This window comes from Bombyx mori, chromosome 4 (genome assembly GCF_030269925.1).
Source record: "Bombyx mori chromosome 4, ASM3026992v2".
NCBI lineage: Eukaryota > Metazoa > Arthropoda > Insecta > Lepidoptera > Bombycidae > Bombyx > Bombyx mori.
Genome location: NC_085110.1, coordinates 5779554 through 5798063, shown reverse-complemented (window position 1 = coordinate 5798063; position 18510 = coordinate 5779554). Strand labels below are relative to the sequence as shown.

The 18510-nt window shown below is 36.9% G+C and overlaps 1 protein-coding gene across 2 annotated transcripts in view; it reads right to left on the bottom strand.

Moving 5' to 3' along the window:
• The window catches only part of LOC101740552 (abhydrolase domain-containing protein 2), a 31689-nt gene that overhangs the window by 7363 nt on the left and 5816 nt on the right, over nucleotides 1-18510 (bottom strand). For both annotated transcript variants that reach the window (XM_038010632.2, XM_062668103.1), the window contains 3 exons: nucleotides 13459-13642; nucleotides 8670-8864; nucleotides 7705-7859 (listed from right to left, as the gene is read on the bottom strand). In XM_038010632.2, the coding sequence (XP_037866560.1) occupies nucleotides 7705-7859; nucleotides 8670-8864; nucleotides 13459-13642 (534 nt within the window). The remainder of the gene's footprint in view (nucleotides 1-7704; nucleotides 7860-8669; nucleotides 8865-13458; nucleotides 13643-18510) is intronic.

The window sequence follows — 18510 nt, the reverse complement described above, 5'->3', positions numbered from 1 at the left end:
ATAGACTTTTACTGCTCCACAACAAAACGCATTGAAAATGGTCGATATGCAGTGAGATTGCCTTTAAGGGAGGATTTAAATCATAATTTAGGTAAATCAAAACCAATGGCGATTGCTCAACTGAAAAATTTAGAACATAAGTTTCATAAACAGAAGAATTTGGCACTAAAATATAAATGAACGAATATGCTGAATTAGGACATATGATCCCAGAAAACAACAAAACGTAAAACAAGAATGCTATATGCCTCATCACGGTATTTTACGTAAAGGCTCTTCATCATCAAGCCTAAGAGTCGTGTTCAGTGGGTCAGCTTCAACATCTAAATGGAGTTTAAATGACATTATGCATAAAGAGCCTAATCTACAAAAGAATTTACAGGTTCTCTTGTTACAATGGAGAAAAATTCCGTATGCATTTACCGCTGACATTGAAAAAATGTACCGACAAATTTTAATAAATAGCGATGATCAACAACTTCAGAAAATCGTATGGAGACAGTCACCAAAACAACCGATACAGTCATTCCAACTAACAACAGTCACTTGCGGAACAAAAGCAGCATCCTTTCTAGCAATGATGACGTTAAAACAACTGGCATTAGATGAACGAGACAAATACCCAGAAGCGGCAACAGTCTTGGAAGGATCCTTTTACATGGACGACCTTCTGCACGGGTGCTATTCTACAGAGAAAGGTAAAAAATTGATATCAGATTTAAAGGAGCTTTTGAAGTCGAGCGAATTTAATCTCAGAAAATGGTCATCAAACAAACATCAACTTCTCGAGCAAACACAAGAATGTAACGATAAAACAATTTTTTACTTTAAGGCGGACGGCGGACACTTCGAAAACATCAGCCTTACGTTGGAATCCGAAAGAAGATCACTTTACTTTTAAATGCAACTTCTTGAAATCTACAACAAAACTCACCAAACGGAATTTACCATCAGAAATATCTAAATTGTTTGATCCACTTGGCTGGTTAACACCGCTTTCAACTAAACTAAAATTACTATTCCAAAGACTATGGAAGAAAGATCTGATGTGGGATGATTTAGGGCCTGAAAATGTTCATATTGAGTGGTCAAGATTGGCGACAGACATCGATAACATCAACAATTGTACCATACCCAAGTGGATCTCATCAGAAAAGAATAATATTATTGAATTACATGGATTCTGTGATGCATCCACCGCTGCCTACACTTGTGTGGTGTACGCTAACGGTGTAGTCTAAAAATCTGCAGAGCGTAACGCTTTTAGCAGCCAAGTCGAAGCTCGTACCCCATAAGAAAGCCTTAACATTACCACGGATTGAATTTTGTGGGGCTCATTTGCTTTCTAAGCTCATTAAACTCATCAAAGAAAGTTTTATTTTCGATTGGAGCTCTACTGCTGGTGTGATTCAATGGTCGGTTTTAGGTTGGCTGAATGGAGAGCCAAACCGTTGGAAATCGTTCGTTACTAATAGAGTTACTGCTACAACATCAATAATTCCAGCGGAAACCTGCAGATGCGTAAAATCAAGCGTGAACCCCGCTGTCGCTGCAAGCCGAGGACTTACTGGCGATCAGTTGTTAAATCATGCTTTATGGTGGAAAGGACCTTCATGGCTTAAAACATTTAAAAGAGAATAGGAACAATTAATATGTAAAACAGAAGAAGAAACAAAAAACAAGAAGTTTTACAATATGAAACCAAACAATATGTTATTGATTCTTTATTACAACAATATAACAAATTTCTAAAAATTGTTCGTGTATTAGCATGGATACGAAAAGCATAGACACCTATTGTGCAGCGTAAACAATTACCGTCGTACCTAACATTACAAGAACTGCGCAATGTCAAATCAGCTATTATAAAACATATTCAAAGAACGGAGTTTAGGTCCGATATAGAAAAATTAAACAAAAATGAACAAGTTGCGAACGGTAAATTATTAAATTTAAAACCGTTCATCGATCAAGACGGTGTCCTACGTGTTGGAGGTCCACTAAAGAACGCGAACATGAGTGCTGAAATGAAACATTCTAAGATAATTCCTAACAAAGACCGTTAAGCCGAATTATTAATAAACGAAGCACATAATTAAATTGTTTCATTTTGTTTAATTACTGTGTCTTCAGGTTTAAATGTGTAATAACGGTGGTTTATCATCTAACTGTTTAGTATCTGTAAAAGTGCACAAATGTAGGGGAATGAAACAATGCCGCCGGTTGTAATTTCTCGAGATCTTCGAAAAACTTTACTGGTGGTAGGACCTCTTGTGAGTCCGCACGGGTAGGTACCACCGCCCTGCCTATTTCTGCCGTGAAGCAGTAATGCGTTTCGGTTTGAAGGGTGGGGCAGCCGTTGTGACTATACTGAGACCTTAGAACTATATCTCAAGGTGTGTGGCGCATTTACGTTGTAGGTGTCTATGGGCTCCAGTAACCACTTAACACCAGGTGGGCTGTGAGCTCGTCCACACATCTAAGCAATAAAAAAAAAATAAAAAAAAAATTCACCGAGGGCCTCGACTTACCTTAACAACACTCAGATAACAATACTGGATAACTAGTGGATACAAAACAACCAAGAAACAGTTAAGGAATTGTGTAACATGTCGTAGATATGAAACAAAGAAGTTGTACCAGCTAATGGGTGATCTTCCTGCTGCTAGAGACAGCCAGGCTGCGCCATTCTACCATACTGGAGTAGATTATACTGGTTTTGTTGATGTCAATATCAACAAAGGAAGAGGTGTTAAAACAACAAAAGGATACATCGTCGTATACGTTTGCTTGGTTACGAAGGCGGTATACTTGAACTTAGTTTCTGACTTAACGTGCTCAGCATTCTGGTTTCACTCAGAAGGATGCTGGCTCGAAGGGGAGCACCGCGTCACTTATACAGCGATCAAGGTACGAACTTCGTTGGAGCCAATCGAATGCTACAGGAAGAATATGACACTTTATGCCAAGTCTTTAGTGACAATATTTTGGCTGAAGTTGCAGAAATGAACATTGAATGGCATTTTAATTCTTGGCCGAGTGCAGGAGGTCTATGGGAACGAGCCGTGCAGAGCTTGAAGTGGCATTTAAAAAGAGTCGTAGGAGAAAAAAGTTAACGTTTGAAGAGTATTGCACTATCTTAGCACAACTGGAGGCCTGTTTTAACTCTAAGCCATTGTGTTTTTTAACAGAAAACATAGAAGACATAGATTACTTGTCACCAGCACATTTCTTAAATGGAAGGGCGGGGGTAACCGTTATAGAAACAAAAGAGGACGCTAAAACTAGATGGCATTTGACCAACAACATATTCAAACAGATTTGGCATAATTGGAAAACAAACTATTTAACACAATTAACAACGCGGCAGAAGTGGGTGAAGCCACAAAACAACTTGAAGATATGGAGATATGGTGTTTATTCATGAAGACAATCTTCCGGCTGGAAAATGGCTCATGGGTAGAGTCATAGAAGTTTTTCCCGGCAACGACGGCTGTCTCAGGGTGGTATCACTCAAAACAAAAAACGACCTGTCGTCAAACTGTCTAAATTGCCCATTGAAACAGCTGAGCAAGTGGATAATTCTGACTATAATAAAAAACAAAATGATTGTTCTTCTCAACCTACAAAACACAAGCAAAAACAATCAAGACGTGGAGGAAGACTATCATATATGGTGATGGCACTAATATTTTTCATGTCATTATGCACCAGCGATGCCTGTAACTTATCCGAGCTGAAAGGTGATCGATCATTATATTTTGATCCCGTAACAAAATTAAATTAAATAAAAAACACTTGGAACTTGGTTGTATATTATAACATGTCTCAATATCGAAAAGGAATGAAGGCATTCGAAAAGGCTACTACACATTTAGATAAATCATGCAAAGTCCTTGAAGATGGTCAGTGTAGCATAATAATCGATCAATTGATCCACGAATACAAAGAATTAACTTACTATAATGAGCTACTTATAAATCAACAGACAGCGTCGTGGTTTTATCAATGGTGTCGGATATCTTGCTAACTCTGTTCGGAGTATTAGATGAACATTTCGCAGAAAAATACTAGCAAGACATAGAGCTCGTAAAACATAATGAACAGCATTTTGTGAGTTCATGGAAAAACCAAACTTCGATCGTCGAATCCGAATACAACTTACTAAAAAGAGCAGAAGAAGTCATGTCTAAGCAGCATAAGACTATTAATAAACACATAAATAGCCTATAAAACATGTCAAATCGACTTCAACAGCAAGTAAACAACATATCAATTCTACAAGAATTTACCATAATGTTAACAACTAATTTATTGCACAATTTGAAAGGGTCGCAAATATATTGTTAGACATTTTAACTAACATACATCATGGTCAATTCAACATTCATTTGCTTACTCCAGAATAACTTCAAAAGGAACTAAACATTATCACCGGATATTTACCTGAAGACACAATTCTTCCCGTAGAACCGCAGAATATTAAGAATTTTTATCCTCTGTTAAACATAAAGGCTCGTATTACTCTACAATATTTCTTTTTCGAGATAACATTTCCACTAATTAATCAAGATCGCTTCAAACTTTATAAAGTACATTCTATTCCTCATCAAAGCGAAAATATGACTATTGAAGTAATTCCGGCATGCGAATACATCGCTACCGACTTGAAAAGAGATTCATTTCTTGAACTCACAATCGAAGAAGCCTTATTCTGTAATCAACAAGAAGAAGCTTACTATTGTAAGCTTAGAACGCCGATTCTTCATTTACGCCCGGAGACGAAGTTTTGTAAGATTGAACTTGATAACAACGAATGCCAATTAAAGTATTCGAATTGTGAAACCAAAATAATAACACTAACTCAACCCTCTTTATATTTGTATCACTGCTGTGCCACCTGCGAAGTAAAGGTCATGTGCGGAGAACATATTGTCTTGAAACAGTTAAATAACACTGGTCGTCTGTATCTAGAGCCAGGATGCCTTATAAAGGGATCAGATTATACACTTCATATCCCTAAAACGAACAACAATAAGCTGGAGATTCAGTCTAACATTTACTTTCCAATAATAGATCCGATAAATAACACCATAAACAGCTCTCTTCTCAACACTGAGAACCTTAATATCAGCGAGTCCAAAGATTTGCAGAGCGCTGTCCAGAAACGACACGTGCGTATTGAAGATCTAGAAAACTCTCTGCCAGTATTGGATACTTCATTAACATCTCACGATATTCATCAATATGTGATAACGTACATCATCGTCATCGTAGGAGGGCTGGCTACCGGCGTGCTACTCTGGCGACGACGACGGTTGTATGTGAACCGGGCGATCATATCTGACGGCATCGAGCTTCAACAGTGTAGTGATTGCGAGAATGTAAATAGTGCTAAGGCAGGGTTTAGTGCGCGACCTTCTGTAGTGGACCCTCCGCCTAGTGATGTGAATATTTATATCAAAGTGTCAAACAAAGCGTGCTCTCCAATACCAAGAAAACCTATATGGACCTTAAGTTCTGAAATTTTATTATAACTAACATTTTAATTCTATTTTTGTTTTTCTTTCATCCTCTTGTAAGCCGTAATCGTCTCTTTACTAACAATTATTTCATTAAAGTATCCTCTATTTTGTTACCCCGGAATATGTTCGTTGATATATTACCGAACACCTTTGTCAGCATAATTCGCGTGACGCGTTAACTTTATTTCCACAAATCGCTAGTGCACGATCAACATCCGGGTCACCCGGGTGCATTCATAACATTAACATTTAGTTGATTTACTTTATATTTTAGTAATAAACATTTTTAAACAACATAATCTTTAAATAACAAACTCACACCGCACCCTACAGAGACATAAGACAGACAGACAGACCCTAAGACGTTTCAATTTTTTAATGAAAATGTTACCCAACAATATTCCGCAACATTAATTATTATCGTTAGTACTGAATTTGCACAGCATAAACAAACCTTATTTCTCTCTCTCTATTTCATTGACTACAGTTTAGAATATTGATAACGTAGCAAAATAAATAAGGAAAAACGATTTTAATTGTGAAATTACATGTTGACACAAGTCTAGAAGCTAGAGAGTTATTTATATTAATTTGTTAATGTACTGGAAAAAATAAAATCGTACGATACTGATAACATTTGAACGTTGAACTGCGGTGATTCCTATGTATGATACCTACGCAAGTACATAAACATTACAATGTTCATATCGCATATATCAGACAATGACATCGTGACTTCTAGAATCAAGGATGTAGAATGAAGATATTATTTAAGATTGTTTTATTATTGTTTCGTCTAGTTGAGTGTTAACTGGTTACCGATGGACGTGACAGTAGCTGCATTAAAACATTACCATCTCAATAGTACTAAGGTGTTTACCTATACAGCTGAAACGCACGGCTGCAACGCGGTAGAAAGAGGTAGGACGATGGTGGCCACCAGTATGGGCTGACGGTATTCTGTACCACCAGCAATAAATAACTTTCCCATAAATTTACTGTTTGTCACCTCAGACTTTATTGTACACAGATACATTTTAAATAGTTTCCACTAATTAGTAGCATTCTAGTGTCGTTAGTAAATATAATATTATGACCAATAAATTAGATAAGTTTTAGTGCTTCATTATCATCAACTATGTATGTATAATATACTACAGTAATGAGCTCAGATGAGACCCGACTTTATTCATAACAATCTCGAACGATAACATCAAACTATTGGCAAAGCAGATTGCAATTCTGCCCGGCTAAATACCATCGTTAATTGCCTTAAGTAATCTTGTGGGGAGCGCATAGATAATACACATAAATTTGTGGGGAGCGGATGTAGGACTGCCGCGATTTCATTACGATACTTTAACCTCTAAGATTGGTACTTCAGTGTGCTTGGTGCGAGTTTCTTAACGGTCTCGATAGCGTAAAAGTTAAGCCATTTTTGTATGCAGTTGGAACAGCGCCCCTAGCGGCAAACGTACGCAAACGGTCCCATTCCATACGAATATGAGCTAACTTTTACGCTATCGAGAACGTTAAAAAACTCGCACTAAGCACACTGATCCGGTTAGCCGTGAGCTCGTTGGACCATCAACAGCAATGTAACTTCATTTTTCATTCAATAATCGTGGCTGATCGGGATATAAACGTCAAAAGGAAGATCATCCACCGCGCGGGTGAAATTGCTACGTAATTATTGTTCGGAACTTGTATATATGCAAGCTTATTTTGAAACTGTTCTATATTATGATATAGTTTCATGCCTATTTCTGCCGTGAAGCAGTGCATTTCGGTTAGAAGGGTGGGGCAGCCGTTGTAACTATACTGAGATTTTGGAAATCTCAAGGTGGGTGGCGCATCTTTTTTTTATTTATTGCTTAGATGGTTGGACGAGCTCACAGCCCACCTGGTGTTAAGTGGTTACTGGAGCCCATAAACATCTACAACGTAAATGCGCCACCCACCTTGAGATATAAGTTCTAAAGTCTCAGTATAGTTACAACGGCGGTGGTACCTACCCGCGCGGACTCACAAGAGGTCCTACCACCAGTAAAAAGTATAATAAAGTAAATATGCAAACTTATTTTGAAACTGCTCCATGATAACTACCCGCTGCTACAGAACACCGCTTTATTATACCTGAAATAAGCATTCAAGTACCTAGTATTTACGTGATACTCACTAACAAACTCGCGGACGATGGGCAGCAGGGGCTCCGGCACGATCGGGTCGTCGCGCGCATTCACGAACACCATCGGGGTCTTTATGTTGTGCAGATAGAAGGCTGACGAACTCCACTTGTATAGGTCCGCCACGGACTCGAACCCGTACACCCTCCTGGAAACAAAACGAAAAAATATTTCAAAACGTTCTGATCGTTTATTTATTTATTTATTGATGAACAAAACAAATCACAATCATTACAGCACATTACATCTATATATTAATACGCGAACTAAAAACTTTGTATCCCTTTTTACGAAAATTGTGCGGACGGAGGAGTATGGAATTTCCCACACTTATAGAAAAAAGTGCAGAATGTTAAATTTTTTTTTAAATTATGCACAAAAAAATCATGAAATCAATAACAAAAAAAACATTACAGACACTATCGTGTATGTTACACACTTACGCATGCTTACTATTTTTTTATTTTCAAATTTTTCTTATTGCTTATAGTCTGCGGTCAAATTGAGAATAGATTAAATATTGTTTGTCTTTAATAATATTTGTCTAAAGTGTACATAATCTTTACGAAATCTGTGATTATACAAGTATAATAGTCTTTGACAATAGAATAATAATAGTGTACAAGTTAATAATTTCAATTAATTAAAGTCGAATTTCGACTACCGGGGGACCACTAGTATTAACTAAACCATACAAATAGTACCTAAAACTGATTTGGATTGCAATCTAAATGATATATGCACTCAGCTTTTTCAAAAAAGATTATAGCCTATGTCACTCGGGAATAGTGTAGCTTCTAAACAGTGAAAGAATTTTTCAAATCGGTTTAGTAGTTTCGGAGTCTATTCAATACAAACAAACAAACAAACAAACAAACAAACAAATCTTTCCTCTTTATAATATTAGTATAGATTAGTATAGATAATGTAATTCCAATCATATTGATAAAACGTTCACCTGGAATACGCCTCGTCTAGATCGGGCAGTGTGCCGGCGGACACAATCATATTTTCATCGAGGCAGTATCTACTCTTCATCTCAGGACTAAGTAGCATTCGTTTGTGACGCGTGATAATGTTGCGGTAGTTATCTGTCATGATGTACAAGTAGAAACGACGGAAATTCTGCCATTGTAGTAAGTATACCATGGTGCTGAAACAAAAATATATACATATATGGATTCTTTATCGGTAGTAAGACGTATTGTAATTCAGCGGGGGCTTAGGTCAGACCGTTCTTCTTATTTCTGATGCGGACTTTTTGGTGCGAATGCGAGGAGTGACATTATATGATTTGTTTTATTTTGTCTATTCAGTGTTTCTTCAGGTTGAAATGTTTAATAATGGTGGTTTATTAACTGTTTAATATCTGTGAAAGTATACAAATGTGGGAAAATTAAACAAGCCGCTGGACGTAGCTTCTTGGGATCGTCCAAAAAGTCCACTGAAAAAATCTCCGTAAATGACCACCATTTTACTGAGATTATATTTCATCCCATAATATCATCTCATTTCATTTAATTTCATCCCAGTTGATTAATGTCTCAAATTAATCATTATTCATTTCATTTCATTTCATTTATCTCCATAGTGACTTAAAGGCCTTAGTTACCAGGTCATAAAATCCCTTAAAAAAATTATTTCTGATGCGAAGGAGTCTTGCGCTCTAGCGGGAAGAGTGGGAGCGGCCAGTATATGATACAATTGAGACCTCGACCTTGTGCTCCAAGATGAATAACGGCGTTGTGATGTATATGAGCTCCGATAGCACTACGCCAGCCGTGAGCTCGTTCGCTCGTCTATACGTTTAAGAATACTTTACTGCTGGTAGGGCGTTTTTTTTTTTTTTTTTTTTTTTTTTTTTATGATTGAAGGATTACTGGTGGCCCGGAGGCCTTTCCAGCTTCACCAGGACAGGTGGGCGAGCAAATGCTCAGCCAGGAGGGGTGGGATTTGCTAACAACTGCCCGAGCGCCTCCGAAGGAGACCTAACAACTCAAGAGCAGTTGCTTCGCGAATGAATCTACTACCGGATCGGAATCGCGACCCACTGAGAAGATCCGGCGAGAAACTCAGCGGGCTGATGCATGGGTTAGGCTGCACGTCGACCTCTTTGTCGAGTTCGACGCGTACGGTTACCGGGGTTCCTCAGCCTGCTCCTAGTGTTAGAGCTGAAGGTATCTAATGCAAGAGTTATTGGATCTGATGGATCCGTAAGGACGTGTATGGTAGGGCGTACAAGCCCACACGAGTGGGTACCGCTATCCTTATTAATTCAGCAGCTAATGCGTTCCGGTTCGAGGGGCGGGGACGACCGTTATTCTGTACAGTTGAAGTGTCTATGGCAGTACTGGTCGATCTAAATTAAAAGACCCCTTTAATTCAGTTAAAACAAAAATAGAGCAAGAGGGGATGAGATATGCTGCGGTTCCGCGGTTCTTATCCGTGGCTTAAGAAATGGATTTAAAAAAACTCCGATAATTCTATTTCAATAAGTACGTTGATTATAAAATAATTTTATTCATTGTATCGCACGCAATGTAATAAAAACACACAGTGTCTGTATACTCGGAATAACGCGGGGCGTGTTCTACTGCTAATACATTTATTATTATTAGGTATTATTATTATTTGCTTTGATGGATGGACAAGCTCACGCCCCACCTGGTGTCAAGTGGTTACCGGAGCCCATAGACATCAACAAAGTAAATGCCGCCACCCAACTTGACACGTCAATTCTACGTCTCAATGTTTACAGTACTTACTATGAGCTTATTAGAACGATAATATGTATTTAGGTCTTGTTTTTAAGATTAATAGTTTACGAATATATTAGACTTCGGAAATAGCCTGCATGTATAAGTACGGATTTGAATAAGAAACCCGTAAAATTGATAGTCGAAAATTATTTAAGTTTGTGTAGAATAAAATTTCGTCTTACTATCTGTCCCGAGCTGAATAAGCGTCGCCACTGTATTTCTCAGTTTCATTACTAAGACTCTGCTAGTAAAACATTCAGCTTCATTAGTAAAGCACCAATTTTTATTTTTATTTAAAGCTACGCGACCAGGCAATTATTATATTAGCAAGTAAATGGATATTTGGTATTTCGTTAATTATTTTTCGCTTGAACAACTATAAAATGCAATGTGCTGCTTATCGGAAATTCGACGAACATGTGTGATTTCGTAATTTTTACTTACACAAACAATACGAATGCGAACCGGGTTTTTTTCTTACATTATCGTGTTCAACGTTTGTTATTGTTCTTGGATGTCAGAATGTTTATTTGACATAAATAATATATTTTTATTCATTTATTACTTAGACTGCTAACGACCCGCCCTCGCTGCGCTTCGAAAACTGTAATTTATTATTGATTTCTCCACTATTTAATGGATGTTATTATACATATAAACCTTCCTCTTCAATCACTCTATCTATTAAAAAAAACCGCATCAAAACCCGTTGCGTAGTTTTAAAGATTTAAGCATACATAGGGATATAGGGATAGAGAAAGCGACTTTGTTTTATACTATGTAGTGATGAGTGGACGACCACGCCTCCCACCGCGAGACATGAGTTCTAAGGTCGCAGTTTTTAGAGTACAACGGCTACCCCGCTCTTAAAACCGAAAACACTACTGCTTTACGGCAGAAATAGGCAGGATGGTGGTACCTACCCATGCGGACTCACAAGATGGTCTACCACCAGAAAAAAAAAACAAAAATGCCGAACAGCCTACACTTAAGCTAATTTATTTGCTATTTATTATTTTATCTACACCAGACAATCGTAAAAATAATTCACAACTTCATTACGTGCACTATAATCATAGTCATTGAGAGATATAACTCTCAAATTGGTCATTGAACTTTTTAAAGCGACATTAAATTTTAGATTTGTCATTATATAATGTAACTTAAATACAATGTTTGTTCAAAATGATCATATGGCTCTAAAATTACATTACACTACCATACTAAACAAATAACATACCCACAGTAAACAAATATCACTTAAATCGTACAGTGCGAAATATAGTATTTAATCTTAAACAAAAAAAAATCATTTTCTTAGATTTTGGCATTGTATCGATTTAAGTTTGTATAGAGGTCCGTCCGTTGACCAAAACATACTGCTCGTGCGGTAAAATGGAACGCTAAGATAATAAAGATGGTATTTTAATCCGGTCCAACTAACACCATATTGTTATTACATCAATCTCACATAGATTAACACCAACCAATACTGAATCCGAAAAACAGATGTATCATGAGAATTCAAAAGAAAAACTTCATGTTTAGCTGCCATGTTAACTAATAATATAGACTATTAAATACTATATTTATCTTACACGATAATATTGGCGATCACTCATAAAAAAATTTATCGTTTCACCTTGAGACAAGATAAAAGCCATTCTCGAATCTCAAGTTATGCAAAACCGAGCGTAGTAGTAGAGTAGCATCTTAAATTACAGTAACGACAGCTAATTTTGTTATGATTATAATTTAAAATTAGTACTTAATCTCTTTTTAAGTACAGTGGCAATCACAGCGACTCAACTAGGTGAATTCCGCCTTTCGTCTGGACACAAGACGTCATACTCAATTACAAAGACTACCGATACTCAGAGTCCTAGGTTCGCGCACACTACAGGCCGCAGTGCAACGTATTACATCGCCTGTACAGTGCGAAAGTTCATATAAAATATATAATAGGAAAGTGATATATATAGGTGGATTTTTCCCCTCCTAGCTGAGCCTTTGCTCGCCCACCTGACCTGGTAAAACTGGAAAGGTCTCCAGGCCACCCAGTAATCCTTAATTTAAAAAAAAGAGAATTTTGTCATGCGATGCGGTTCGAAGCGGCCCGCCCTAATGTGCGAGAGTCCGTAGATGAAAAATCGAAGATTTTAATATGAAATCAATGGATAATGTGCGACATATGGACAGTTTTTTTTTTAATTGCTTTTATGGGTGGACGAGCTCGCAGCCCACCTGGTGTTAAGTGGTTACTGGAGCCCATAGACATCCCCAACGGAAATGCGCCACCCACCTTGAGATATAAGTTTTAAGGTCTCAAGTATAGTTACAACGGCTGCCCCACCCTTCAGACCGAAACGCATTACTGCTTCACGGTAGAAATAGGCAGGGTGGTGGTACCTACCCGCGCGGACTCACAAGAAGTCCCACCACCAGTAAAAATTCAACAAGATCAATATTTATTATCAATATATCTATAGTAAAACTGTTATTGATTCTATGAATCGTAGCTCGATTTAACCAACTATGTATTTACAAACACATTTCACGTTCAATGAAATACAGTAGGTACATGTGAAATTTAACCACATATTTTAAGTACATATGTAAATATTCCATTTTTATTTATTGGCTAATAAATCTACAATTCCAGCAGTTCGGTCTGCGTTTTTTTACACCTGTACACATATTGAATACAATACATAGGTACAATTTAAAGCATAAATTAATCTTGTGTACAAATGTACCTACGTAATTTTAACAAAAGTTATTTCGGAATTACCTATGCTAAGTTTTCTTTTCTTTTATTCTTCGAATCACAAGACATCCCATCAGAAAAGTATATGTAACGAAATAGTTAATGTAATTCGTAAACAGAGTTGTTTTACTTGATCATCAATTGAGTCCCGATCAACGATGACCCTGACCTGTTGGTACAAACAGCCAAGCGTAGTAAAAAAAAAGCTATGTAGTACTTACTCAATAGCATTGTATCCCTGACATATTGAGATACCTCCTATTATATTGGCGGGCCGTTTCCTCTCCTCGCCCAGGTATTTTGTGATTAAATTGCCTCCAAGGCTGAAACCGACTAGAATCAACTTTGTATTGGGGTAGCGTTCCATCAGATTTTCAATCATGTAGTTGAAATCGTCTGTGTGACCTGTGAATAAAAAAAAAACTATAATCCAGAAATATCACAATTGTAAATTTTCAAAAATCAATTTAATTAATTCCTTTCAAATATCTTTACAGCAACTAGAACGTTTATCTTAAAACTGTTTTATTAGCGTTAGAAAAAGTCACCTCAATTCTAATTAATATTTATCTTAAATCATATTTCAGTCAATAGAATAGAACAATAAAATTTATTTTAACACCTCATAAATCGATTAAACCGAGTAACTAACATATGGCTATGGCAATCAATATTAACGCTTCACGTCAATTTGATATATATTGATTGCACTTCATAAATTATGAAACTGAGTTCACGGCTAGTAGAATAAATTATTCTAGACATGTGTTGGTTTTTGTTGTTCCTCTAATGCAAACAGTACACCGATCCCAATAATGTAAGATTGGTGTTGTTTTTTTTTTTCAGAGTTTTCTACTCATTGATAAAAGCCATGACTTTATGGCCACCAAATGGTTTAATGAGACAATTAAAATGTATTCGCGGTCACTTTTTCAATGATTCAATATTATGAAATTTATTTATGGTTAAAATCATGTTTGCAAACTAACAAGTTGACATTGTAAATTTAAAAATAATTCCGAATAAGGTTAACTTTAACTGAATTTATCTCATCCAACGACAACAATGACAAAAATATGAATATTTATGTATTATTTAATATTCGTTCATTAATTAAGTTTTATTGAGCTTGTGACCCGAACGAGCCTTTTATAGCAACGATCGTAGGTTCGGATTTGTGACTCAGAATAAATGTAAATTATTAACATATTACATGTTACAGTAGTAACATAATAGCCTAGTGTGGAGTTTTCAGCAAATTGTTATGTGTAAATGTTTTCAAGGTTAATAAATAAATTATTATTATTATTATTTATTTATATTTATTTAAAATCTTATTAGTTACATAATATTTTTTAAAAAAGATATTAAAAATACAATTTTTAAAAAACACTATATAAAAATAGATTGCCGCTGATGGCGGTGTCTACGACACAAGCCACCAGTGGTTAGGACTCCAGAGTGAGAAACCTCCTCACAATGCGTGCAGTATCGAGGATAACTGCTTTCTGTATTAGGCCCTTAACCCAGCTGGATAACGAAAGTTTCTTAAGATGTTGATCGAAACTTTTCGCCATCAAGCCGTGTACCGACACAACTATTGGAACAATGATGGTTGAATCAACATGCCACATGGCGGTAGTCTCGTGGGCCAGGTCTAAATATTTTATTAATTTGTCCTTTTCTGCCTTCACGAGGTTCTCGTCATGAGGAATGGTGACATCAACCAACACTGCTCGACGCGCAGATCGATCTATTATCACAATATCAGGTTTGTTGGCTACAATATACCTATCCGTGATAATAAATCGGTCCCAGTAGAGCGTAACATGACCATTATCAAGAACTGGTTGAGGTTGGTATTGGTAATAAGGTACAGCAGAATCAAGAAAACCATATTTCAGAGCAAGTTGTTGATGGATAATCCTAGCCACTTGGTTATGTCTATGCAAGTACTCGCCGTTAGCAAACCGAGAACAGCCAGAAACAATATGTCTAATAGACTTTCCCGGACGGTGGCATGCCCGACAAATGTTGACCGTCCCATCCTTTAGTATATATTTCCGGTAGTTGTTCGTCATGATAACTTCGTCCATAATTGCAAAGATAAAACCTTCAGTTTCCCCAAAGAGGTTACTGAATCGTAACCAGGCCACGGAAGATAATTGGTCTACATCAGGCCCTGTGAGAGCCCGGTAGAACCTACCGTGTAACTCCTTGCTCCTCCATACGGTTATGCGATCTGAAATACTCTCTACCTTCAGCCTCTTCCAATTCCCGTTAGCTAAGGATAGCGGAGTTAGCCCCTTATCGACTGCAACGACGTCCCGATACATATTCACGTTCATCTTAAGGAAATATTCCCTAAGGTTGTATATCTCTCGGTTATGTAGATCCTTGGCATTCAAAATACCACGACCCCCACATTTCCGAGGAATATACAACCTCATTACAGATGAACGTGAATGATGCATTCTGTATGCCGTTAACAATCGCCTGATTTTTCTGTCCAGTACGTCCAGCTCTGATTGCGTCCACCTTAGTATGCCAAAGGAATATGTTAACATAGGCATGACCCAACCATTAAACGCTCGGATTTTGTTTTCGCCTGATAAATGGCTTTTTAAGACCTTTATAAGACGACCAAAAAACCGATCTCTAAACGATTATTTCATATCTGCGTTAACAATAGTCAGCACTTCAAACATACCAAGGTACTTGTAAGTTTCCGATTCACAAAGAGACTTGAGGACCACACTATGGTTAAGTAGTTAGCAATCTGAGCTTACAACTTTACCTCTCTGTACATCTATGAACGCACATTTATCAACACCAAATTCAATCCCAATGGCTTTACTAAAACTGTCGGTTATTTTAAGTAAACTCATTAAGTCCGGTTTTTTGGCAGCAAATAATTTGAGATCATCCATGAACAAGAGATGTGATATAGCCTCAGCTCCTCTGCGAAGTCGGTAGCCTAGCGTTGAATCTTTAAGTAATGTACTTAAAGGATTAAGCGCCAAACAAAACCATAAAGGACTCAGACTGTCACCCTGAAAGATACCCCGCTTAATCCTTATTAAATTCGGGGCAGCAGAAGAAGTCATCTGACCTGGTTGACTAAGAAACGTAGACCATTGACCCATGCATGAGCTAAGAAAGGAGCATAGTATGGGATTTATTTTATATAGCTCTAAAACTCTCATTAGCCATGTATGAGGCACAGAGTCATACGCTTTCTTATAATCAATCCAAGCCATATGAACATTCCTCTTACCCCGCCGAACTTGTTGAGTAATGGTCATGTCAATGAGTAGCAAATCTTTTGTACCTCGAGACCCTGCCTTACATCCATTATTATTATTATTATGCATAGATAAATGTGCTTATCGTCTCGTTTGTCTATTGGTAAGAACCTAAAGATATTTCGTATTTATTTATTTACACAGGGCTAAATCATAACACAGAACGTGGTAAGTAAAAAAACAAACTATACACAAACTAAAGTGTATGTGAGAGAACATCAACAAAGTTTGTGATTTGTACCAATGCAGGAAAAACTGCATAAAATCTATAAATTCCATTTATCATGAGCCAAAAATAATATTTATTCTAATTTCCGTCCAGCGCGTGCATCTGCTGACCTGGGCGTATCATGAGAAACGTTAACAAATTTAGTTTTAAAATCAGACCTGTTTCGTCTGGTTATAAAACATCTGCCCCTCTTATATTAAACAAGCGACACATTTTTACATTCGATTTTTATTTAAATTTTTTATTTTATTTTATATTATACGCCTTTGCTGTTCCGGCAAACTTCAAATACTGGCCGGTTGACACACTACGTACATATTTCGTGGCGAACTTGACGGATCGTTCGTTCCCTTCTCATGCTCTCGTTAGAAAGATAAACTCGACAGAGTCGAACTCGTCATATGCGTTCCAACTCATTATCATAATCTATACGCAAGGCGCACAGGTGTGTTTTTCAATAAATTATTATCAACAAAGTTATATAGTAATTGAGTAATATTTGTTTCTTTTTTTATAATCCCAACTGGAACAAAAGAAATCGCAATTCGCGTATGTGTATTTTATTATATAAGTTCTGCATTACTTGACGGATTTCGTGCGTAAAATCTAACTATGGTTTTAGTATAAGAATTTGTGTTTAATCTAGTCTTCTCACTATTTAAGTATACAAATACTTCGGCACAATATTCTACTGGTCATTTATATTAATATATTTCTTTATATTAACCAAATTACATAAAGTTGAATGGAATTTAATATTGAATATGTACATATATTAATAATATTATTTTTACGTGTCACGGTTAAGCGGTACGAAATATTTTGCACCTTGATTTTTTAAATATTTTTTTATATTTGGATGAACGAGCTCATGACCGACCTGATGCTGAGTAATTATCGGCACCAACACATTAGGGCAAGGTCTAGTATTGTTTAACGGTTGTCCCACATTTTAAATCGGATTGTACGATTGATCCGGATCAGAAATAGGCAGGATTCTGCCCCCACTAGTTCAGAATACGCTTAACCAACGGTGATTATAATATTGATTTCTTTTTTCATCACAATCGTTGATCCTCTTTCTCTACTTATTCGCTGGTAGCTTACAGGGCTATTCCAGCTACGCACAGACGGGTAGGTGAGACCACGGGCTCAACCTGAATGAATTTGCTAACACTAGCCTATGCAAGAGTAATGCTTCAAGAATCTTCACGTCATTACGGTTCCTCCTGATCCATTAACGGTGCTTTTAGGTACCACAAGCATAGGTAGAAAAAAAAAAAGAATCTACTACCGGATTGAAATGCGACCTTCTGAGAATATCCGGTGAGAAACTCAGTGGGTTGTCGTTGATATAAACGTGTCAATGCACTTTTCAGAGTTCGACCTAATGTCTCAAAATGGAAATGACATCCACGTTATTATTGGGCATGAGATGTGTTCGTTTATGCCAACAAAAAAGTACCAAAACTAGTCATTATTGACTCATGGCAGTAGATCGATCAATAAGGAGGGCGGCGCGCGGCTTGTTCTTTTCGCATGACTCATTTCCATAGTTACGAAGTGCATAGTTACAAGTGTGTGACGTCTTCGAAATTTTTCCTTTTAAAAGATTCCTTCCTAGACTACGTCTTCTTTGATTTCTAGAATATTCAAAAGTAGGTAAATATGATGGGAGTAATTAGGGTGGGATAAATTCTATTTATTACCTTATGACAAGAACAAACAAAATGCTTATT